Source organism: Capra hircus, chromosome 2 (genome assembly GCF_001704415.2).
Source record: "Capra hircus breed San Clemente chromosome 2, ASM170441v1, whole genome shotgun sequence".
Taxonomy (NCBI): Eukaryota; Metazoa; Chordata; class Mammalia; order Artiodactyla; family Bovidae; genus Capra; species Capra hircus.
The window spans coordinates 111270166-111296211 of NC_030809.1; the positions used below are offsets into that span (position 1 = coordinate 111270166).

General features: G+C 35.6%; 1 protein-coding gene across 2 annotated transcripts; it reads left to right on the top strand.

Moving 5' to 3' along the window:
• DCAF17 (DDB1 and CUL4 associated factor 17) lies at window positions 1-26046 on the top strand. 2 transcript variants are annotated; one of them, XM_018064557.1, is made up of 14 exons: window positions 1-72; window positions 1176-1279; window positions 3936-4026; window positions 6574-6710; window positions 7461-7539; window positions 8776-8865; window positions 10281-10385; window positions 10690-10795; window positions 16120-16262; window positions 19851-19960; window positions 22541-22631; window positions 23329-23412; window positions 23960-24115; window positions 24877-26046. In XM_018064557.1, the coding sequence occupies exons 3-14, from the start codon at window positions 3967-3969 to the stop codon at window positions 25042-25044; spliced, it is 1329 nt and encodes a 442-aa protein (XP_017920046.1). In that variant the 5' UTR covers window positions 1-72; window positions 1176-1279; window positions 3936-3966; the 3' UTR covers window positions 25045-26046. The 2 variants fall into 2 exon arrangements, with proteins under 2 accessions (XP_017920046.1, XP_017920041.1); XM_018064552.1 differs by lacking the exon at window positions 1-72 and adding an exon at window positions 79-473.

Here is a 26046-nt window from a genome sequence, read left to right on the forward strand (position 1 = left end):
CCAAGATCCCCCTGCGGACACTGGGAACTACGTTTCCCGGCAAGTGAACGGCTTCGGCAGACTGCGCGTTAAGTACGTTGCAGTGTCTGCAGTTGGGTCCGGAGCTGGAGAGCATTTGCCCAGCCAGCCCGGAAGGGGGTTCCTTTTCCTGCCCAATCTCTGCTCTCAGGCGGCGCCGGCTCTGTCGTCCCTCGCCCCACAGCTGTGCCCTTCCGGGCCCAGCTCCCGGTGTCAGTTTTTCTGGGCTCCTCGAGGAGTTGGGGCCAGGAGGTTCGGAGATAGTGGCCGCTTCCCGGCGCGGGAGTAAGGGGTGCGCCCCTCTTCCGCTGCGCCGGGCCCGCGCCTCCATGGGCCCAAGCCAGAAGCCCAACGTGTGCGGCCGGCTCAGTCGCCGGGCGCTGGGCTTTTTCTCGCGCGACGCGGGCATGGTGCAGAGGACGAACCTGGGCATCTTGCGGGCGCTGGTGTGCCAGGTGACCGCCTGCCGGCCGGGAGGGGAACGAAGGGCAGCGGGGCGACGGGGGTGGGGAGCGTAGGGGAGGGTCAAGCTTACTGCTGGGCTGCAGTTTTTACGCAGTATAATTCCCTTTTAAGAAGATCGCAAGTGATGGGCAGGGTGATCCCGGCCTTGAAACTGGGGGATTAGTAAATAGCCATTAGCAGAACCGTCACATGCTTTATGGAGAAGGAAATGGCAACCCACTCCAGCGTTCTTGCCTGGAGAGTCCTGTGGACAGAGGAGCTTGGTGGGCTGCTGTCTATGGGGTCGCACAGAGTCGGACCCGACTGAAGCGACTTAGCATGCATGCATGCGTTGGAGAAGGAAATGGCAACCCACTCCAGTATTCTTGCCTGGAGAATCCCAGGGACGGAGGAGCCTGGTGGGCTGCCGTCTGTGGGGTCATACAGATTCGGATACGACTGAAGCGACTTAGCAGCAGCACATGCTTTTAGTTTTAACTTTCTTATATCTTGCAAACAATTTTTCTAAAAATTAATTACCCCACTTAAGCCGAAATGTGAGGGCAGAGTGAGGAAGAATTGAACATAACTATTTTTTAAGAACGTACTTGAAGTTATTTTGAAAACTGTAAATTTAAATATCCAATTTAAGATTGGTGCACAGTAGAAACTTATGAGTTATTTCCTAAACCGAAATTCCTTGTGTTTTTCAGGAAAGTACTAAATTTAAGAATGTTTGGACAACTCATTCCAAATCACCTATAGCCTATGAGAGAGGAAGAATATATTTTAACAATTATCGGTGCTGTGTCAGCAGGTATCTTGGTGACAATTTTTGATGTAATTCATTTGACTGTTGACCTTTAATTTTTGTAGAAACACATGCCTACGTTAGTGCTTAGTGTAACAGAATGGAAAAATAGGTTCAAAATAAGGGTAGGGTATAAAATGCATGTAATTTAACATCTTGTTAAACCTAAAGGCTGCGGTTTCATCTGTGTAAATACCAATTTAAAGAGAATTTATAATGCAGGCAAATTGACAGATTGCTGAGTAGAGTGTAGTAGTTTATTCTGCCTAAGGGATACCAGATGTCAGGAGATCCAAGTACCTATTAATTAGATGCTGTTTTAGAGAAGAATTTCTGTATTTTGGTTTGAAAGTACTTGCCTTTGTTTTAAAAGAAAATTTTCAGAGTTGCTAATGTAGTAGATATAGTATATATATAAATAGTATAGTGAGCCCCCATACATTCATTACCTAGACTCAAAAAGGATCAAGATTTTTGCCACATTTTCTTATCTGTCCCCATATCCTTTTCCTTTATACCTTTGCTAAATATTTTAAAACATATTCCAAACATGCCATACTTAAGTTTGCGCCTCTAAAAAAGTAGGGTTATTTTCTTATTTAACAGCTTAATATTCACCCATTTCAAGCATACAATTCAGTTTTTACATCCTTGAAATTCATATTCAGTGAAAATGACTTGATGAACCATTGATGGTTCGTATAGGCAGCCATCACTACAGTTAACTTTAAAACATCTTCATTATCTCAACACTGCTCCTCAGCTATCGCCACCATACCTTCACCACCCTCTGCCCTATGCACCTGCTAGCCTGCTTTGTTTCTATAGGTTCACCCATTGTGGACATTTCAAAAAAATTGAATCACGAAATACTTGATTTTTGTGTGTGTGTGACGTTTTTTTTGGTGACTGGCTTCTTAGTAGATTACCAGTTTATTATAAAACTTTATAACACAGGAACAGCCAGATGGAAGAGATGCACAGGGCAAGGTATGTGGGAAGGAGCACAGAAATTCTATGCCCTCTGAGCATGTCACTCTTCCTGAATCTTCATGTGTTCACCAGCCCAGAAGCATTTCTCCTTTCCTAAAGTATATATTAAATGCCATGCATTTTCCTCTAAGCACCGTTTTCCCTGCATCCTTTTTCCTTTGTGCGTGCTCAGTCCCTCAGCTGTGCTGTCTGCTCAGCCATGTCCAACTATGCAAGAATACTGGAGTGGGTTGCCATTTCCTACTCCAGGGGATCTTCCCTACCCAGGGATCAAACCTGCGTCTCCTTCATTGGCAGTTGGATTCTTTACCACTAAGCCAGACCCCTGTGTTAATTAGAAATGTGTCATTTAAGCTCCAAATATTTTGAGATTTTACCACTATCTGTTATTGGTATCTAACCTAAATCCATTGTGGTCTGAGACCATATTTTATATTTTTTTCTAGTCTTTTAAATTGTAGTATTTTATGACCCAGAGTGTAGTCTGTCATGGTGAACTCTTCACATGGGCTTGAGAAGAATGTATTGTTGCTGAAGTAGTCTAAAGATGTCAGTTTGAGCCAGCTGATTGTCAGTACTGGTCAGTTCAGCTATATTCTTACCGACTCTACTTGTTGGATCTGTCAGATACTGACAGGTTGCTTTGAAGTCTCTAACTATAATGGTGGATTTGTGTGTTTCTCTTTGTATTCCATCATTTTTGTCTCAATATTGTGACATTCTGTTGTTAGATGCATTCACATTATATCATTCTACTCTTTATCCCTGATAATTTTCAGTGTGGATGTCTACTTTGTCTGATATTAATATGGCTACCCAGCTTGCTTGCTTTTTTTTTTTTAAGTTAGTATTTGCATGGTATATCTTTCTCCACCCCTTTGCTTTTAATGTATCTATGTCTTTATATTTAAAGTGGGTTACTTGTATATAACATGTATTCAAGTCCCGTTTTTTATTCACTCTATCAGTTTGTCTTCTGACAGGTGTATTTTAGACCATTCACATTTAAAGTGATCATTGATATAATTGGTTTGATACCTCCCACATTTGTTTTGTTCTCTTTCTTCTTCTTTTGGTATTCTCATTATGTGTACATTACAGGTTTGCTAATTATCCCACAGTCCTTAGATGTTCTGTTTTTTTTTTCTAATTCTTTTTTCTTTCTGGTTTGGGAAGTTTCCTTTTTTATCTTTTTCATCTACTAGTTTTCTACTACTAGTTGAAAGAAAGAAACTCTTTAATTTTCATTTCACAGTGTTGGAATAACAGATTATGAAGGTGGAATTCAACAGAGATATTGATAGTAAATGTTAAAAGGTAAAGAAACAATTCAATATGCTCTAATTTTGGAAAATGATCTGCAGGTGGGTATAAGTGTATAAAGAAAAAGTAGAGTGAAATGAGCCAAAATATTAATAACTGAACCAAAATATTAATGTTGGATAGTTTTGTGCTATTATAATTAATTACATATTTGATATTTTTCTATGAATGTGTATTATGAATTTTGTGATTAAAAAATAATGTTGACATTTAGTTAAGAAGAGGAAAGCAAAAGCAAGCAGCAAGTTGTATTTTTGGTGTTCCAAATCTCTGAATTTAAAAAATCGCTGAAATCCAAGCAAACACTATCTTATTTATGAAGAAGAATAATCTTTTTTCCCCCTAGTGTTGCATCAGAGCCACGGAAACTTTATGAAATGCCAAAATGTTCCAAATCAGAAAAAATAGAAGATGCTTTATTATGGGAATGCCCAGTGGTAAGATTTGCTTTTATAGCATGTTTCTAAAGCATTTGTAGTCTAGAAGAACTGCTTATTGTTATTATATTGTATAAAGAAATAAAACGTTTAAGTATCATAGTGATTCTTAAACCTTGAAAGGAAGCAAAAGAGAGCATATTTTTTATATTTATTTTTCCTCATGAAGTAACTTCTGTCTTAAAAAATTGTATGTTAATACTATGAATATACTTTTAACTTTTAATACCATTTTTTAATCTTGAAAACTAGAAAATGTTATGAACTGATTAAACATTTCATAAGCAATATAAGCTAGTTTGTAGTTATTCTCAGTGTTTAAGAGATTATTCTACTTAATATATTGAGACAATAAAATATTTAGGGCAGCAGTTATGTTTCATGACTCTGAAAGTGGATTCTTATGGGTTTCCTCTATTAATCTTCTTAGGAAATAATAAGATAAAAATGAAAAATAAAATAATAGATAAGCTCATTCCATCATATCCATATTGCCCCTATGTGTATTTTTCAGAACATTTTTTTTCATAAGATATTAACATCTTATCCTTGCTAGAGGAGTTGGGAAACAAATTTATTTGTAGAATTACTTCACAGAGCCTTTAGTACTATTAATACTTATAATAATACTAATGTGCATGGTTATTGTCAAACCATTTTCCCAACTCTTTTGATCATAGAACTTCCTATTTTGAGTTATATTTCTAACTATTAATTTTCCATGGTATCAGTGTTATAAGAAACATTTAAGGAGTACTGCAGCATGTTAATCCAGTCTTTCAATCTGGCTGTTTAGTTTTTTAGGAAAAATAGAATATATGACCAAAAATAATGTTTAAAGTTAATAGACTATGCTTTGCATTTATTATTAAAATTCTTTAAAAGGAAAAACAAAAGACTTGTTTATACATAAAATTGTAGTTTTCCCTGGACAGTTACTCTCTTTTCATTGAAGTTTCCTTTTTAAAAATAAGAAGCTTTAAATCTACATTTTCTTCCCCAACTCCTTATTGAAAGTTAAAAATAACTATTTAAAGCCTTCTAATCCACTTTCATTGATGAGGGGAAGAGGATGACAGATTTCTTAATTGAGAAAAATTTTGAAAGACATCAATGCGAAGCAACAAAAATTTAGAGCAATCTTTACAAAAATAAAGTTTCCAGTAACCTAATTCCTAATCTCACTTCTCTTTGAACATTTTGCTCTTCTTATTTGAAGTGAACCAAGATTTTCCATTGAGAAAAACAACAAAGCATATAGTATTGTTGTTAATATACTCATTGTGAAACTAAATTTAAACTAGCACCCTTCTCTTCTGAGACTGTGTGAAATACAACTTATAGTGTAGGAAAATAGTTCAAACCTATTACGTTTGCTACCTAATTTTTTTTTTAATAGGCAAGATATAGGTGATACATTTTTTAAAACTTTAAAAATTCCTTGAGATAATACTTACGTAAGACATCAAAGAATAAAAAAATTTACATCATTGCCTATGATTTTAGGGTAAGACTTGAGTAGCTAATAAGTTTAAACACACACTCACAACCAGGAAACAAACACACACAAAAACCTTGTTTCTTTCCCTAACATTTGAAAGAGGTGACAAGTCTTAAGGTGTGTAAGTAAAATAAATGTGCCTGCATTCTTTTCTATTCACTTTTCAGCCTAAGCAACATCAGATTAATTTTAACTTCTCTATTCTTAACTTTCATCTTTCAACTCCCTTTTTATTCTACAAATCAAAGTAGAACCCTTGGCTTCTCTTTCTCTTCCTGCCTTAGACTTCCACCCTAAGGCAGCTCCTCAGTGGCAGATGTGCCTTTTTGGGGGGGTAGTTCATTGGAGTCAGGGAATATCTTTAAAACTAGGTCCATATCTGTTTTTCTTTGGCTGCTTTGGTTCTGGATGTTAGCTTTCCATCTGGAGTTAGAGTAGAGCCACAGTGACTAGTGGGATAAATTGCTTTTTTCCCATTTTAACTTCTATCAATCGGAAAACAAGTCTTGGAATAAAGAAACCTCTGTTCTAGAAAATGACTCTTAATCGCTTATGCTATCTAATGTTATACTTGGTTTTAAGAACGCTTATTGTTATCATAGCAGCATCATTAGTATTACTTGTATTACTGTTGTTATTATGATGATGAGTGGCTAACATTTGTTGAATACTTACTTATTAATAATTAACAATTATTTCTGGAGAAGGAAATGGCAACCCATCCAGTATTCTTGCCTGGAAAATCCCATGGAAAGAGGAGCCTGTCAGGCAACGGTCCATGGGGTCGCAAAAGAGGCACAATTTTGGTGACTAAATGAAAAAATAATTATTTCAGGTACTGCTTAAGCACTCTGTGTGAATAAGCTGACTTAATAAATTAATAATGAAAATCATTTCTCACAGTTTTAATCTTTCCTCATCTTATTTATTTTTGCATTAATATTTCTTTTTAAAATTTACTTGACTATTTGTTTAGCTGTTTTCTTTGGATATGGATTACTGTAGATTGTTCATGATCAAGCAGTTTCAGTTTTATCTCTTTTAAGGGAGAAATGCTTCCCAATCCATCAGATTATAAGTCCTCACTCATAGCACTGACTGCTCATAATTGGCTACTTCGTATATCAGCAACTACGGGAAAAGTCCTTGAGAAAATATATCTTGCTTCATACTGCAAATTCAGGTATTAACTGTGACCCTATTGTTTAAAATTTGATTATGAAAAATTGAGATTTATGGTCTAGGATATTTCAATATTTTTTTTTAAGTTTTCCATTGTATATGTGGATCTCAGTTTATAAATCTATTTATCTCTCCTCATGACTGCTTTTGAAGATCTAAGGATGGAGACCCTTTGTCATTTACCTTTGTATTCCTCATAAGTAACTAACCTCTAGTAGTTGTCAGATACCCTTTTTAAAAAAAATTTACTTTTTACAAATAGTATTTTTTATGTGGGATATATTTTTTGGTAGATTTTTCTGAAAGCTAGTCAGTTGCAGTTAAATTACCTGCCTAGTATAATCTAAGAACTGTTACTTATAAACTCATAGTTTTATAAATTAGATGTAAATTTTTAGAATGAATATAAGCATGCCAAATGTGAGTGTAACATTTTTAATGTTTTTTGTGACTTCTGTTTTACATCAGAAATGATTTTTGGTTTTCTAAGTTTTGAATATTGACAGATCAAACACAATTTTTATTCATTGAGACTCCAGAAGGATTAAAATTATATATATATATATATATAAATAGTAATAAATGCATATGAGGATCTTCAGGGAATTCTTTTGTTTATTTTTTTTAATTAATTACTTTTATAATTTAAGTAACTGAAAAACTATTCGCTTATAAAATATCTATTATATTTTGATTTGAAGTATAAGGAAACTGACCCAAATGAGTAAACTTCTCTTTATTCTTTTAAAAGATACTTGAGCTGGGACACTCCGCAAGAAGTCATTGCTGTCAAGTCAGCTCAGAACAAAGGTTCAACATTGGCTCGGCAGGTAGGCATCTTTAAAAATTCAGTAAAATAATTTGTTTCCAGAGAAACTTGTCTGAAAATTTGTTATGAGAGAACTAATGATCTTTGATTTCTGAAGCATGGTATCAAAATTGTTTACCACCAATTTAAAATATTCTCTTCAAGCCACTCTGGGGAAGTACAACAGATTACTTTCCATTCCATAGCAGAAAAATATTCACTAAACCTTATTTTTCAAAGTAAAGAAGCTACCTTCTTCAAGCAGATAAATCACTCACGTTTTAACTGTTGATATTTTTTCTATTTCATTTAGCCATGTTAGTGTAGTGTTAAATGATATACCATGATAATGCTGTGTCTTTTGATTAGGCTCTTGATGATGAGAATTCCAATTTACAATATAAATTAAATTGTGTTATATTATAATCCAATATATTAATTTATATTATAACATCTATTACCTAGTACATACATACATTTTGTTATGTATTATATAAAGTATGTTTTTAACAAAGTATATTGTGTTGTTAAGAAATGCTTACTGTTATGATTGCTTTAATAGATTTTTGTGTGTGTGTATTTTGTAGTGTCTGAAGGGCTAAAGGTTTAGTGGACATATTTTGAACATGTAGGCTTTCCTGTTTAAGTAGCTTTTCAATTTGATAGAGGATGGTTTTCAATTGATGAAAATAGAGTGGTTTTATTTTTTAATTAAAAGTTTTTTATAAAAAATGTTCATAGAAGTATAGTTGTTACACAGGATTGCGTACATTATAGGTGTACAATACAATGATGCATGATTTTTCAAGGTTATACTCCATTTATGTGCTCAGACACTCAGTTGTGTCCGATTGTTTGTGATCCCACAGATTGTTTAGCCCCGCAGGGGCCTCTGTCTATGGGATTCTCCTGGCGAGAATACTGGAGTGGGTTGCCATTTCCTCCTGCAGGGGCACTTCCCCACGTAGGGACTGAATTCGCGTCTCTTATGTCCCCTGCATTGGCAGGCAGATTCTTTACCGTAGCGCCACCTGGGAAGCCCATACTCCACCTATAGTTATTATAAAATACCGGGTTATTCCCTGTGTTGTACAGTATATCCTTGTAGCTTGTTTTATACGTAGTAGTTTGTACCTCTTAATGCCCTAATTCTTGTATTATCCCTTGCCTGTCCCCTTTACCCACTGGTAACCACTAGGAAAATAGTGGTTTGAATATATTCCTGAGAGCTGTCTGTGATGTTAGTCTTTCCTTTTAGGCAGGCATTCAACAGCCTGTTTTGCTGTACCTTGCAGTGTTCCGTGTGCTACCTTTTTCACTCATAGGGATTCTGGAGATCAACAAAGAGGTAAGAACTCATTTCTCATTCAATTATAATATTAATTTTTTGACATTAAGATGTGATATTATTGTTTAATTGTTGATAGGTATTTGGTAAAGTTTTTAATTAGGAAGTTAAAAGCAGCTGCCGAAATCCTAAAGGCAGTAAATGGAGAAACTGGAATTTGAACTTATATTTGACTCCAGAGATTAAACCACATTTTAAAATAGAGTGGCTACTTTATTTTAGCATTCATTATTTGAAAATACATTTGAATTACGCAAATCCTTTACAAAGTGGGAAACAAGGATCAGGGAATAGAAAGTCATGGGCTAGTCAAAAACAAAGCCAGCCATAATTAGCCTTTTAAGAGATGACAAAAAACACAACTTATGAATGTAATTGTTCTCTTTTTGCTTGTGGATTAAGTAATTGTGTACACTTATTACAGTCTACAACAGGAATGGAGTTATAGATTGTTTCTATTTATTCTTACATCAAGATAATCATCTGAGGGATTTGATTTTGATTGTGGTTATTTGAAACTAAAGTACATCTTTCACTTACCATGCGTAATAAGACTACCCGGGGGCCAGGTTCAGAATGTACTTTAAGCTCTTTGCTGGGGTAATAAACCTTTACTAAGTGATTTATCTTGAGTGGAAACAGAAACAGATTTTCACTTAATTTCTACTTGTTCTTTCCTTGCTATGAATATTTGCCTATGTTGGTTGGCTTTTGTTAAATATTAACAGAGGCACAAAATCAAGTTCTTTATCAGAGCTCTGTGGAGCATCACAACAGGATCCAGTGCACAGAACAGAGACAGGGAACAAGGAGCCAAAGCCTTACTCGAGATCAGCTAGGTTAAATGTTTCTGTGTGTATTTGGTCTTTAACATGTTTGGTTTTTATATGACTAAAAAATCAAATAGTATTAGATGTTTAAAGAACAAGGTAATGATCAAATTCTCGAGTTGGCTGTTTTTTATTAGAATTACTTTCTTAGATCAGATCTTTTCACCACTAGCTGAAAAAGGTCCCTATATAAATAATATTTTATAAAGAATAGGCCCTGGTATTTATTCAGCCATGCAAATATTGCATGGTAGAATTAAATGGGCTCAGTTTACACCTGTGTCCATAAGGCAAGGGATTTGTTATTATAAGATTTTGAAAAAACTGGAATAAATGAAAGCTGCTGCATCATTTTGAAGGATATATATTAAATTCCCATTAGGACTTCAGTTTCAGACCCTGGAGGTTACCACTCACCCCTAATAATACCTTAGCTGCAAGTCCCTAAATTATAATGGAGTTGGAATGTTAGGCAGCAGTGTTGTAGTGGTAAACTGAATATTAAACAGATACACATACCACGGTGAAAACTCAGAGGACTGGCCTTCTGGTCTTTTCTCAGGTGATGTCTACCTTTCCCCTCAGATTTTCGGGAACGTCACGGATGCCACCTTGTCTCATGGAATACTGATTGTGATGTACAGCTCAGGACTGGTCAGACTTTATAGCTTCCAAGCCATCACCAAGCAGGTAGAGAAAATTCAAATTTGCCATATTCAGATTAACTTGATATTTGAATGGAGGTATGATTTTTTTTTTAAGGAGATATTTTTAACATAAGGCTCTGGTATAGATTTCAGCTCTACAAAACTGTACAAATGCAGAAAGGCAAAGTAACCTTTAAAAGAGGGGTGGGAAGAGAAATAGAAAGGCCCTTAAATAGCTAAAGACATTTCCTCTGTCATATACATGTGAATTTGAATTTTTTTTTCTCTCTCCAGACAGCAAATAAGTAGGTGCTAAAGCCACCATTTTTGTTTTGTTTTGTTTTTAGTTCATGCAACAGAAACTTGACTTAGGGTGTGCATGCAGATGGGGTGGGACTACTGGAACTGTAGGAGAGGCTCCCTTTGGCATTCCTTGTAATATTAAAATCACAGGTATGGCTACAATATAGTACTTTTTTCACCTTAAAAATTAAGTGGTTGTATTGATAGTGATTAATTGTAATCATCCAAATGTTTTTTTCCTAAATTCAATTCATTTTGCTCCTATGCAGAGTATTCCTTGCTTTTGCATAAGTGTTCACAGAAATCTGTTATTCACTGAAATGCTGGGCCTTGCTTGGCCAGAGATCTCTAACCTTTGGCAAGTGATTTTACCTTTCTGGTCTTGATTTCCTTATCTACAGAATAAGTTGCAACAAATGATAATACCTTAGCTCCTTTAGAACTTCAAGTTTTGCAATTCAGTGAAATTTATCCAACTTAAAGATCAATAAGGCACAAAAAAGAAAATTATATACAATTTTATAAGTATAATAAAAATGTTCTATGTTTAATTAGCTTATCAAATTCAGCAGTTTGTTGAAAAGAAAACTACTACAAAATTGAGCAAAGTATGTCAGATAAACCATAACTGACCAGAGTTCATCTCATCAATACAATCTGCATCTATCTTAATACAGATAGATATAAAAATCATGAGTAAATTTAAAAAGAAAATATATTTTGTTATCCTAATGTTTGTTTATCTTTATTCTTAGTTCATTAAAAAGTATTTTTTATCATGTTACAGACATTTACTTCTAACCAATAAACAAACGTATTTAGGTAAAACTCCAAGGGTTTTTCTAATATGAGTCAAAATACAATTTTTTTCTATTATTATATAATATTACATCATCAACAGATCAAGAAACAAATGAAAGACTTAATTGTGAGAAAGGAAATGTTCTTTTTATTAGTAAATAACAAAATGTGAGGACTGAGAGAGTTCAGTATAGCCAATTATCCAAGAAGCTCAAAATAAAATTTTAAAAAATTACTCAAATTCTTAGGCATCTTGGGCGAGCTGAATTAGGCAGTTTTGTAAAAGCAGCCTTAGCAGTACCTCCTGTGTGTGCTCAGTCACTCAGTCATGTCTGACTCTCTTGTGACCCATGGGCTGCAGCCCACCAGGCTCCTTTGTCCATGGGATGTCCCAGGCAAGAATACTAGAGTGGACTGCCATTTCCTAATACAGAAGGCAGGAATCTGTTAAGAATTTGAAAACTACAGACTCCAGTGATAACTAATATGTATTATTTTGAAGAGAGTTTCCCTAAATGGTAGCATTGTTCTCTTTGAAATGCAGATAATAAGCAAGTAAAACAAAGAAGGGGGTAATAAAGAAAGCTCATGGAGCCTCTGATTGTGCTGTGATTTTGGTCCCCGTTTACAGAGAGAAGACTGGATTTGGGATCACAATCTTGGTCTGCTCCTATGAGAATGAAATTCCACTACTAATTGGTGGTATGGTAGGGAGCAATTACTTAACCTCTATGGGCCTCATTTTTATCAGCTTTAAAACAATAACATTTGAAAATATGATCTATGAAATCATGTGCCATTGTAAAACAATACAGTAATTGTTAGACATTTAGCTTAGAAGAGTAATGTATTATATTGGAAACTGTATTTTTTCAGACTATGTTGACTGAAATCCAGTTTATTTCTCTAGATTTGTTTTTCAGGATCATTAAAACCTATACAAAATAATACTTATTTTAACTTTAAGTAACTTTTTTAAGACAAAGGAGTTCATTTTCATTATAGAAGAATTAGGAAACAATGATAAAATAGAGAAAGTTTAAAACACTCACAGTCATCCTGCATGGCATTAGCTGCTATCACCTCTGTGTTTTTTGGGTAATCTTAGAATGTATATATGCCTAAAACCAAAAGAGAATCATACTGTGAACACTGTTTCATAACTTGCTTTTTCAAAAATCAACTCTTTTGAAGTGTAATTTACATGCACTTAAATGCAGCCATTTAAACTGTACAATTTGAGTTTTGCCAAATATTTATATCCATGAAACTACTCCCACAATCAAGATTTAGAATATTTTAATCACTCCAAAATGTTCCCCAGTGCCCTTTCCAGTCAATTTCCTTCCATCCCCAGCCTTCAGCAACCAGTGAATGTACTTTCTTTCACTCTGGATTTCTAGAGTTTTGTATGAATGGAAGCATATGATATGTAATTTTGTCTGGCATCTTTCACTCACCATATAATTTTTTAGATTCATTGCATACAGTTATCTGTAGCCTAATCCACTTTTAAATGTTAATATATTACAAATATTAATTTCTGTTTGGATTATTTAATAGATGGTCTTGTGAAAAAAATAAAGTTGGAGTCCTGTCTCTTTACATCTAAAGAAACAATAGGTGGATCAAAGATTTTAAAGTTCTGTGAGAAAACTGAGAGAATCCGTTTATCGCAGAGTTGAGAAGACCTTTCTGACACAACCACAGGGCCATTAAAGAAGAGATTGCTAAATTTAGCTACATAAAAAGTGCTTCATGGTAAAAGCAGAAATAAAAGTAAATAAAAGCACACACACAAACCAACCAAAATTCAAACAACAAATAGGGGACATATTTGCAACATACATTATAAAGGGGTAATTGCCTCATTATATATGAGTTCTGCAGGCCAATAAGAAAAAATGACAATGTAGCAACAACAACAAAATGAGCAAAGGATATTGTGTGGAAGAAGAGGAATATAAGTGACTTTTAATTAGGAAAGGACAAAGCCCAATGTCACTGATAAAGAGAAGTGCAAGTTAACACTACCATGAGATACTTCTATTTAGATTCTCAAATATCAAAAAGTTAGGTAACAGCATTGGTAAAAGTATAGAAGAGACACTGTTGTTTATTGTTGGAATCCCTTGTGGAGGACAATTTGTCAATATATTTCAAAAATTTAACTGCATGTATTCCTTGAGCAATTCCATTTTTATAAATTTATCCCAGATATATTCACATGTGTACAAAATGACAAACATATAATTATAACATTTTTCTAACAACAAAAGATTGGAAACAATATATATATTGATAGGTGACATTGGTATTCTTTCATTGTTTGGCTGTGTCATAAACTTAATTATTAAAAAGAAATAGGAATTATTTTTGCTCCTTTATAGAGAAGTTTCCAATATTTATTGGTAAGTGAAAAAAGGAGTGCAAAACTGTGTATAAAAAGCCTCATTTGTGTTGTATTCATATGCATATGTTAAAAATATAGATGTGAGCACATGCTTTGAGGATTGCTTGAAGTATCTGGAAGGACACACAGAAAAATGATAAATGATAGTTACTTTTGAGGGAATCACATGGAAGGAAAACTTAGTTTTCATTATATTTTTTTCTGATACTTTTTGAATGCAGTTGTATTATCTTTGCCAAAGAGTAGTCCTCTCTATATGTGTGCACATGCTAATTAAGCTCCTTGAGGTTTTAAGAACTTAATTTATGTACCATTATATGTGTAACTTTCTCTTGTGGCTCAGCTGGTAAAGAATCTGCCTGCAATGTGTGAGACCTGGGTTCGATCCCTGGGTTGGGAAGATCCCCTGGAGAAGGGCAAAGCTACCCACTCCAGTCTTCTGGCCTAGAGAATTCTATAGGCTGAATAGTCCATGGGATCACAAAGAGTCGTACACGACTGAGTAACTTTCACTTTCATATGCATAAATTGTAAATTTATTTAGCCAGTTTACTATGGACATTTAGGTTTTTAAAATTTTCTGTGCTTATAAAAAAGTACAAGAGCATTCCTGTAATATTAATAAGACTGAGATTTCCTCATCGCAGGGTGTGAAATCAGCCATTCTTTGCAAACTCCTAGCCCTTTCAATTGAGAATTGAATTAGAGACCAAAATTTGGGATCTTGGGGCTAACAGTGACACACCAGAGTTGTAGTGAGCCAAGTCCTGATGCTACTTTGGGGCCATTTTTAGCAACTTCTAGGAAAAGTATTTCTTCTTAAATACATCTTTTTGCATTAATTTTTTTTTATTATAAGTTCCTATTTTATATTCTCTACAACTTCCCTACTTAAATTTTTAACCCCCAATTCAAACTCTCATTATACTTTTTTCTCTTCATAATTCTTTTCCTCATCCACAATCATTTGGTAGCCACCGTGTTATCACATATGATGTTTATATATCTTTCATAATTTACTGACTGATGTATTTTGCCCATTCATCTATTTGGGTGTCAATAGTTTTCTTATTGCTTAAAAAAAAAAAAAAAACTCTTTATATATTAAGAATATCACCCTTTCCTTGAAAGGTTTCTTCAAGGGTATTTTAAATGTACTTGATTTGTTTGTATCTGTCTGTTCTTTCTCCTGAAGACTTCAGTTTGTGAACTCACATTTCATTATTTGTTTTTCTCCTTTGTGTAGCTTTAAGTAGTAAGTTGCCCTTATGCAGAGGCCTAACCAGGCACACACTTCTATATGTAACATGTGACTCTGTAGTGAATGCTCTCCCTAAGACAAGTCCCTTTACAGATGGTGGTGGCCTCATAAACCAAAGATTAGACTCTGAAGTTAGAAACAAAGGACTCAGATTAGACACCTTCCCAGACAGGCCAAGCGGTATCCTCATAAGGGCTCTCCCCAAAGAATTCTAGTCTTCAGAAGCAGCAGCACCTTCTGTTTATGCTTGTCTCCAAAAGTAAGTCTGTTACACTCCGTATAAAATTAAGTGTCATCAAAGAAGAGGACTAGGAAGCACTAACAGATAGTCCTTTTGTGGTGTCAACCTCCAAAAGACAGTTGCGGACAAGATATATCTAAATTACCTTAAAATTAACTTGTCTAATATTAGTAGTAGTGGCTCTCCTTTGATAAAACTTCCACTGTGACAAGACCTGTCCTAAGTGGTTACTTTCACTATGACTAATATCACTTCTACTGCATAAACTTAAGCAACTTAAGCAACTTCTCTTGTAAAGTTTGCTAAATATAACCTGTTAGTCTAGAATATGAAAGATCTCTTCCTCACATTTGAAGGAATTATTAGCCCTAATACCTGGTTGGTTTTTATGCGAGTTGGAAATAGTATCTGACCGAAGTACTTATTAAATGGCAACTGCTTTTATTAGGTGTACCGTGTCATTTTTTTGCCATCATAGGCACCTTCAGCCCACTTTATTGCCCTCCAGTTGCATGTCACACATATCCTGAAGATGGATGTCTGGAAAGTTGACTTATAACCTAGCAGCTGTTTGCTACTTGCCTTTTCTTATCAGTAAGCCTCTTTCCAGATTGTATTTTATTTCCTTGAACATAGCCATTTCTCATTGGTAGAAATTAATAGATGATACATGCAAAGAAAGGTTGAATTCAGTTAATGAATGCTCCAAAGCTACCAGAACAAAGAAGCTAATAAATTCCTTTTGCCCATCTCTGCAGATACACCGCCACTGCTCTTTGAGGTGTCCTCGCTGGAGAATGCTTTTCAGATTGGAGGCCATCCTTGGCACTACATCATTACACCTAATAAGAAGAAACAGAAAGGAGTTTTCCATATTTGTGCCCTAAAGGACAGTTCCTTGGTAAATCATGGTGGTCAGGCTTTAGTAGTAAATTAATATCAGAAATTCTTTATGCTCTGCTTCTCATGGCTCAGAGGGTAAAGCATCTGCCTGCAGTGCAGGAGACCCCAGTTCAATCCCTGGGTCAGGAAGATCCCCTGGAGAAGGAAATGGCAACCCACTCCAGTACTCTTGCCTGGAAAATCCCGTGGATGGAGAAGCCTATAGGCTACAGTCTATGGGGTCGCAAAGAGTTGGAACTACTGAGTGACTTCACTTTTCACTTTCTCTAATTGGTTCACATTCCCAGGAATTACTTTTCAATTTGTATCGGTAATTTGTAAACAGTGGAAAGTACAGGAGAACACAAAGAATATAGCAAATACTTGTATGTACTACCCAGAATTTAAAATATTGTTAACATTTGATGATTCTCAGGGCACCAAAGATGTATTAGTTATTCTTCTTACCGTCTCCTTGACCTCATGTAAAGCATCTCAGAAGCTCCATAGTGGAAATCATTGGTGGAATGTGTTCAGGCTGCCCCTGAAATTACTGGTGGAATGTGTTGTTGGTTCTGCTTCTTCACAGTTTGTTGCTCTTGGTTTTTCAGAGCAGAATTAGATAGTATTTTGTTGGTCACAGTATAAGCGTTGAAACAACAAGTTTTCAAGGATATTTTTAAGTTATATATGGCAGAATAGGAAGAAAGGGTATATAGCAAGACAATAGAAATTTTTACCCTTTGAATTAATTTTCTTTATTTTCTTTTTAGAAATGATTTAGGCATTGATTTATCATTTAGTAAACATTATTGAGGACCTACTATATGCCAGACTTGGCTGGAGACAGTCCCTTCTCACAAGTTCAAAACAGAGCAGATAGGTAGCTTAAGTAAAATGCAGTCCATTCAGTACAGTGGTTGAGATGAGTGCAGAAGAGGGAGTGCACAGGGGAGGGGGGTTTATATTGTTGTTTATATATCCTTGTTTTATATTGTTGATTTACTTTAGTTCTGGAACCTCTTGATACATGAGATTAACTTTTTGTGAGACAGACTCAGCTTATTCCACACCCTTCTCTTCCAGAATCTTTCTCAGTCAGTCTCTGTTGGACCCAGTGGCTTTGAGAGTCACCGGTCACCTTTCACCATCCTAAAGATTTGCACAGTCTTGGGTCTGTTTATCCATTTCCCTTTAGATCATGGCCACGAGGAAACATTGTGTATAGTATCTTTGGATTTTTTTTTTTGCAGAAGCGTTCTTCCCTTCAGTTTTCTCATCAGCCTGTCACATGTGGCACCTCCTGTTTGGCCCAGCCCAGTGACATCCTCTTTTCCAGTGGATTCTGGGGACTGTTTACCACAAGTTTGTGGTTTGGTTATTCATATCCCAGCAGTGGACATCCTTCAGCCACCAAGGACTCTGTCATATTGCTTTTTCGTTGAAATTTCTATCCAGTCAAACCCTGCATAGTTCATATTCTTCCTAAATAAGAACTGATAATATATTCTTTTATGTGTGTGTATAAAATGGCCTTCAATATCTACATCAAGCATGGCTATCTAGTACTCTGTTTGCATAATTACTAATTGTAACATTTAGTCATATCTGTATTTTAGCATATTCATAAATAATTGCTGAATCCACGGGAGTTTTCAGTACTTTGCTGGACAACCTCACTGCAGTGACATTACCTTAATGATGCGTATGTGCATTACTTCTGCGCCTGTCAGTTGAAAAGTTGGTAACCCAAAAACATACGTGCAGGGGAACTGAAGAATTCAGAAAATGACCTGTAACTTTCCATTAAACTGAGCCTTAAACTAGCATTCAAGCAAATAATAACTCCAGAAGCTGATAATAGTGCTGCCTAGTATTTAACACAAAAAAAGATAATGTTTCTTTCACATGTTGTGTTTAGATATTATAATAAAGAGAATAGTCTCCTAAAGAAAGATATGGGTTATGTGTACATGTTTATGTGTGTGTTTTATGTTACATGAAGGAGCATTTGGAGATAATGCCAAAATGGACACATTAACCTTTTTTTTTTGGCTGTGCTGCGTAACACAGGCAAGATCTTAGTTCCACAACCAGAGATCAAACTTACACCCCCTGCAGTGGAAGCAGAGTCTTAACCACTGGACCATTAGGGGAGTCAGCGGTTGCAACCAAGATGTTTAATTTCATTGATGTTCTTATATGTAAAATACAATAATGCCACCATTTCTCTTAGAAATCATTAGGTTCTTGAAAAATTAAAATACCTGTGCTAATTTGATACATAAAATGTGCTAAATTCCAATTATTAAAAAGCATGGCATACAAAGTACTTGCGATGTAGCCCCTGCCTGCCTCTCCAGTCTCATGACTGGACACTCTGCTTCTCAACTTAATTTTGTCTGCTACTCACGTTTTTGCACATGCATGCTATATGACAAACATATCTGTGTTTTTCATTATGCTATCTCGTCTTTCAAGCCACTTTCTCATTTTAAGGCAGAGTTCAGGCTCCTGAAATTCTGCTTACCTGGGTTGGATGCTTGATAATATCCTGTGTATGGCTTGACTACTTTATTTTCTCCACGGCCTTATTCTGTTTCTGTCTCCCTTCTTGAATATGAGCTTCTAGATAACCAAGATTATGTTTAGTGCATGTCAGGTATTAACACCTAGTGTCATACCTTGAACAGAGTGTCCTGTCAGTATATGCTATGGAATTAATACTTTTATATGTCAGAAACTTTGAGTATCTAATAAAGAAGAAGGTGTCATTTCATTTTACATTGGAGAAATTAAATGACTTGGATAAAGCCAGTAAAGTTAATGTATCCATGATGGTATTAGTCCCCAGTGCTCCTGTGTGTAACGTAAAACATTTGTTACATATGTGATCCATATGGCAGTATCTCTTTCTTTACTTTAATGTTTAAATATACTAGTATGAAACAAATCTCTCTACTTAAGTGCTAGGTAGTATTAGACCATTTCCTTAGCATTAGTTTAATATCTGACTTAGGGAGACTGTCCGACCTGTTTCATTGCATGTTTATTTTTGTGCTGTCTACTCTTCTGATTGACAATTTGTTGAGGATAGGAAAGGGAGAAAGAAGTTGCGGGAGACTGCAAGTACATACTTATGACAGTTAAATAAGGGAAAATCCATGTACCTTGAAGGCTAATCTGCTGTTTATTAATAGTAGGTACAGAACATTATGCAGATGATTTTTCCTCTTTGTGCGTCAGTTTCTTCATGCATACAATGAGGATAGCAGTATATGCTTCAAGAATTGCTGAGATCAAAAGAAATAATGAGTAGAAAACATGTAATCCAGTGCCAGACACATATTAGATGCTTGAGATATGGTAACTTAAGTTATTATTTGTGAGGCACGGTGCATGGTACATCTGTGAAATTTCTGTATTTAAATGTTGTGGATTTCTCAAGCTTGAGTATCCTAATTTATCCCTAATGTACATCCCAGTTCAGCTGGTTCATATTTTCTCTTCCCATACCTTTTAACTTACTGACTATCACTGATACTGGTTTTGAAAATTATTTTATTTTCCTTTAATTTTTACTTTCAATATTTTGTCCCAACTTCAGGCAAAAAATGGGATCCAAGAAATGGAATGTTGTTCTTTAGAATCTGATTGGATCTACTTCCACCCTGATGCTTCTGGCAGAATAATACATGTTGGCCCAAATCAGGTCAAGTGAGTATTTTCCTGAGTTACTTTAAAGTTAAAAATAGCTTATGGTAGTATTTATTGTCAACTTTATTTTTGCCAGCTAACTACTGAGCCAACTGTGGAAATTATTAGCTGCTTGTAGAGTGCTTCCTCAGAGAATGGCATCTAGAAAATGTTACTTTATACTTTCAACCTTACCCTTACTGTCTATAAATACTATATTTGGGTAAGTTCTTTGATGGATAAGGGATGACATATGAAGGAAAGGAGATCACAGATTGGTTCCTTCACATCAGGTCTTAATTCATTTCTCCAAGATTAATGAGAGATGATTTATCTTTGTTCTAAAAGACTGTCTTACTGCTGGAGAAGTAGCAGGTTGTTTGAAGTAAATCTTATTTTATTTAGTTTACCCACATCTTTCATGTAATCAAAACACTCCTCATTTAGCTTCCCTGACACCACAGTGCTCCTGAGTATTTTCCTCCCTCTCTGATCTTTCTTAATATCCTTTCATGTTCTTCCTCTTCTAACCCAGACTTTAATTGTTAGATGTTCTCAGGATTAGACCCTCTTTCCCCTCTTTCTTGTTCCCTTTCTACTTGATTCTTCTGTTTATTCCCTTGTTTTCGGAGATCATGTCTACACCAAAACTCCAAAAAATTTTTATGTTTGCCTAAACCTCTCATCTGAGCTTATGTCATAAGTCTGGACTCATTCTTAACACTTTCTTACCTTCTTGGTTTTCATCAGTTTCCATGTTCTTAAACACTCAGTTGCATTTGCCTGTATACTCTCTCTCTCTCTCACACACACACCCCCCACATATCCCATCAATCCAGTTTATTTTGCTACTAACATTTATTTTGCTGACATGTCTTAAATCTGCCTCTTTCTGCCCTTGGCCACTGTCACATCTTGGCTAGACCACTGTCATCGCTAGCCTAGACTATAGTAATAGCCTCCTTACCAGACTCCCAAGAGTCTACTTTTTACTCTCTACGTCTGTTTTCTTCTTAGCAGCGCGAGTGATTTTTTAGAAACATTAACAAACACGGAAACGTAACCATGTGAATTCTGCTTTAACCTTTTTATGGCTTCCTGTTGCACTTAAGATAAAAGACCAACACAGTGAGCCAATCTAAAAGATTCCTCCCACTCAGTTTACTTCAGTCATGCTGCCTTTTCAGAAAGCTGAGGGCCTGTGCACTCTGCTTGGAGTCTGTTTCCCTTATCTGCCTAATTTCTGTTCATCCTTTATGGCCCTTTAAATGTCCCTTTTTCAAAGAGTCCTTCCCTGGTACCCTTCACTAGATTAGCTCCCCCATCATATTTTCACTGTGTCCACTATGCAATCTTCTTCTGTAGTACTGATAGAAATTTAAACTAATGATTTGTTTGGCTCTCTGTTTAAACATCTTGCTTTGGAATCATGAACTCCGTAACAGGGAAAGGGTCTGTCTTGCTGACACCTGTAACCCTGTCATGGAGCACAGGTCTTCGTGCAGAGTAAGTGCTCGATGAGTATCTACTGAATAAGAAGGGCAACGTCCGCATTCTTTATTTTGTATGCTTCATGATAATTAGTCTGCTCTAGATCAGTTTATAGGAGGATGAAGGAACTTAATGAAAAAAAGATTACTAACTTTTAACAGAATGTCATAAAAAGTATAGTTCAGCTTCAGTAAATCTCACTCCTCCTGTTTGTTACCACCCATCTTTTATATTGAGTTTAAGAAAATAAGTTTCACAGAGTGTTGTCCTTTTGCCAGGTTTTAAAAGATAAGCACTCTTAAATATCAGCACTAATTAAGGTAACTAATTAAGAGGTTTAAATATAATCTGGTTTCTTTGTCTCCTGCAAAACTTGAAGGCCTTCAGCTCTCCTTGGCCACAGGGCCTGCTCCTCCCTGCTCTCTCTTCATTTGCACTTGAGACTCTTAAGATTTGAGGACATTGTGCTTTTGATGCTTGTTAATGCTGTGAAAAGATTTGTGTGGGTGGTGAGAAAATTATTTTATTTTCACTTGCTTAACAAGCTTGATCTGTGAGGCCATTTACTCAGAAAACCCAAATCTTTAAATATAATGCTAAGACAAAAAACGTATTAAGTCATTTGCAGTTTTAAAATATTACTCTATCATGAAAACTTAGACTAAGTTGCTAATGCAGTCTATATTATATTTAATGTTTAGTGTTGTTCATTGATAACTAATTCTATCTTCAGAAATAAAAATGTAAGTATCTACTATAATGCCACTGTTAATGCTGAAACATTAAAGACTTACTGTAGGATGCAGAGAGGAGGTTCTTTAGAATGACTTTCAGCATGGAAGCTAGTGTAAGCCTCAGCAAGCTGCTTCAGTAGCACCTGTTGCCACAAGTCCAGTGGGTTTTTTTGTTTAACAAAATCTCTAAATTTGAAGAAAGTTTTGGACACTTAAGTAATCAGATATTAATATTTTGGAGTAATGAGGAGAAGAGAACTGACTCAGGGATGTTAGTATAAGTTTCATTTGTTCAGTTTCTTTTCAGTAGTTCAGCTTTGACACTTTGATGCTGCATTGACGTCTCAGGTTCTTAGAATCCTTTTTACCTTTTCAGAGTTTTAAAGCTAAGTGAAGTAGAAAATAATAGTGCCCAGCATCAGATCTCTGAAGATTTTGTCATTTTGGCCAACAGAGAGAAGAACAAAGTAAGTCAGCAGTACTTTAAAATCCTCTGTATATCACTGTCTATAAAAGAATATAATGTGCAAATGTGTTTGCCTTTTAGTGTGGCTGAAAAGAACAACACAGTCCTGTAAAAGTCTGTTCATTTTGTCCATATGGGTAGCCAGTCTTAGCCCCACGTACCTATGAGATTTGAAAAGAGTCAATTATATTGACTTTGTCTTTTGCTTATTTCTGTTTCCTTTCTGGGTTTCTCTTTAAATTTTTTTGATAAGTTATTGACCTTTAGGTTTAATCAATTGTGCAAACCTAGGGTAAATTGGGTTAAAAAATCACACACCATTCTTTAATTCCAAATGATTCTTTTTCTTTAGCATACAAATTAAGAACATGAAGAAAATCATGCAGAGAAAAACAGAGCCACTCTTTTATTTGCTATACTATACTAAGGCAGAAATCAGAAGGGCAAGCCACATACTAAATCTGTAACCTCTGTGTTTATTTTTGCCTATTTTGGTATTTTATTCTTTAGAAATTTTATTGTAATTAAGTATTTTTACTAATTGGAGGATCTGGAACCTGATTCAGAATTTTCTCAACTGAGGAAAGACTTATGGATGTTGGAGAAGGATTGGTTAGTTTTAACAAATTTGTTTAGTCTTGCCATCAACTACATATAACGGTACTTGTCATAGCTTTTTATTTCTCTCCATGTGATAGAATGAAAACCTACCCACTGTTACAGCTTCTGGACGGGTGGTAAAAAGAAGTTTTACCATTCTGGATGATGACCCAGAACAAGAGGTATGACTTTAGCCAGAAATAATAAACCAAACTAGCATGAACTTGCCCTGGGATAGAGGTCAGGAAGCTCCACACAACCTTAGTCAGTAGAATTGTGCAAGCTGTTTGAACCAGGGCATCCCCATCATCCTCTCCTTTCATGCTGAAATTATTCATGAGATTTTGCTTGTAGAAGTGTTCATAGGACCAAAATACTTTGAAAAAACAATTACTAGCTTATTTTTTTGCTGTGTTGATGTGCACGCTTCCTAGGGAAATCTCTTCTGAGAAAATTATTGAGTTATATTCTGATGATTGTGACTTTCGCCGAATGTTTCACTTACTAGACTTAGATGTGTTTGTCAGTGTTCGTGGCCCGGAGGAGGAAGGTGTGAGGGTGTGGTAAATCAGCTCAGCCTTTGGAGATGACATTTCTGTCTATGCTCCCACCCATTCTTTTTCTTTCTACATAGTTTTATAAGGTTAGAATAGTTAAGCCACAACTGTAGAAATAATCAGAACTGGATTTTGCCTCTCATTTATTTTACTTTGTCTTCTGTTCCGTAAGACTTTCAAAATTGTCGACTATGAAGATGAGTTGGATTTGCTTTCTGTGGTAGCTGTTACTCAAATAGATGCTGAAGGAAAAGCTCACCTGGATTTCCACTGTAATGAATATGGAACTTTACTTAAAAGTATTCCACTCATGGAGTCATGGGATGTGGTGAGTAGGGTCCACAGAATACAAAGTTTTGAGAGTTTTCTTTATAGCTCACTTTTATTGGAACAGATGTCACTGTGTTCATATCAGTCCAGGTTTATCTCTACCAATGACCTTGTGAAAGAGATTTTCCTACGCACACGACAGAATGAGTTCTTTAGCCTTTCTCCCCTAGAAAGTAGAGGATGCCTGCTTACCAGTGGTCTTAAAGCTTCATGTTTTCTCCTGAGGCATACTATCTGACCACAGTCTGATTTCCTCCCATTTTACAAGTTGGGTAATGTTTTGAAAAATAAAAATTCTGTTTCTGTATTGAATCCTCACAGTTACTTAATAGAGACTTCTAATCATGTAGAGTTTTCAAGCACTCTTGGAAGCATTTGTCTCTCCTAAGTAATATGGAATATAAAAGTTGTAAGGAACGGTAAATGTCACTTTATCCAATCATTGTTTTATCAGTGGAGAATGTGAAAGATTTAGCAACTTGCCCATGGTCACAAGTGAAATAGTAGCAATGTTGGCAATAGAATCTGGGTGTTCAGACATCTAAGTCCAGGACTCTTCATTCTTAATATTTTGTGTAATGCTTTTCTCGTAAGTCATCTACATATCCACAAATAATGAAAAATAAACTATTTCTGGCAACTATTTTGCCTTCAAGTATTTAGTTGAGCATCCCTAAAGATGCTGTGACGTCGTAGTGAAACAGTATTGAACATGGTTATGTGAAGAGGAAATCCCATTTGCCTGTGTTTTCATTGCAGACGTACAGCCATGAAGTCTACTTTGACAGAGACTTGGTACTACACATAGAGCAGAAGCCCAGCAGGGTCTTCAGCTGCTATGTTTACCAGATGGTATGTGACCCTGGGGAAGAAGAGGAAACCACAGACAAAAGGAGTAAAAGAGATCACAATAATTTTAGATTTTGAGATGTAACTTAGGAGACTTCTAGCCAAACACCCCAGGAGCCATGTCCAGTCCTCTTTTTTATCATCTGCATAGTATATTCTCCAATGTTTTCCAAAAAAGGTCTTGTGTTGACTTCCGACGATTGTGACTTCTTTTTTAAACTCTGGCCATACAAGGTGGTGAGGACTTCACTTTATATAAAGGTTTTTACAATAACATCCCAAGAAGCCTGGCATTTTGCAGTTTTTTAGGTGGGTGGTGATGCAAATATAAAATACTAAAGGTCAGAGAAGGAAAGTTAATTCTGATTATTTGGAGGTCATTGAATAGGGGGTGTTTAGCATGGTTATTAAAGGATGGCATGGAATTTTGACTGGTGAAACTAGGAGGAAGAGACAGAAGGATACAGAACATACAGAAGCAGATACTATATCCTGTCAACCAGACTTGAAGGATGGAAGATGAGATCTATAATATGAAAGCATACTTGGAAACAAAACTGTGTCATCATGGTTTTTAAAATATATATATGTGTGTACGTGTTTGATATTATATATAGTAGCAGAAGTTGACTTTTCCATGGTTTTTTTCTCTTTGATGTTCCCATTGTTTTTTGTGTGTTTCTGTTAGACTAATCTAAAAGAGTTCAAGCAAGCTTTAAGTGATTTTTTTTCTCATACATAGCCAGTTTAGCTGTTAATACATCTAAAAATATTGTACTAATTTCACTATTTTATTTATTTGGTGAATCTGCCAGTTCTGCTTAGACAATATTTTTACACCTAAGCGGTAAGATAAAGGTATCCTAGGTTACACCAGCTCTGCTCCCTGTGGGAAGAATAGATAAAGTCCCAGGAGTTTTTATTAGTTTGGAGACTGACTGACAGCTAGAAAAAGCTTTTGGTTCTATCTTAATTGTGAAATGAGTATTTTTTTTCTTCTTTGTTAGAACCGATGGAAATATGATTCTTGAACTCAGATAATCATTCTTAAGAATGTTAAATAAAAGCAACCCAAGTAAA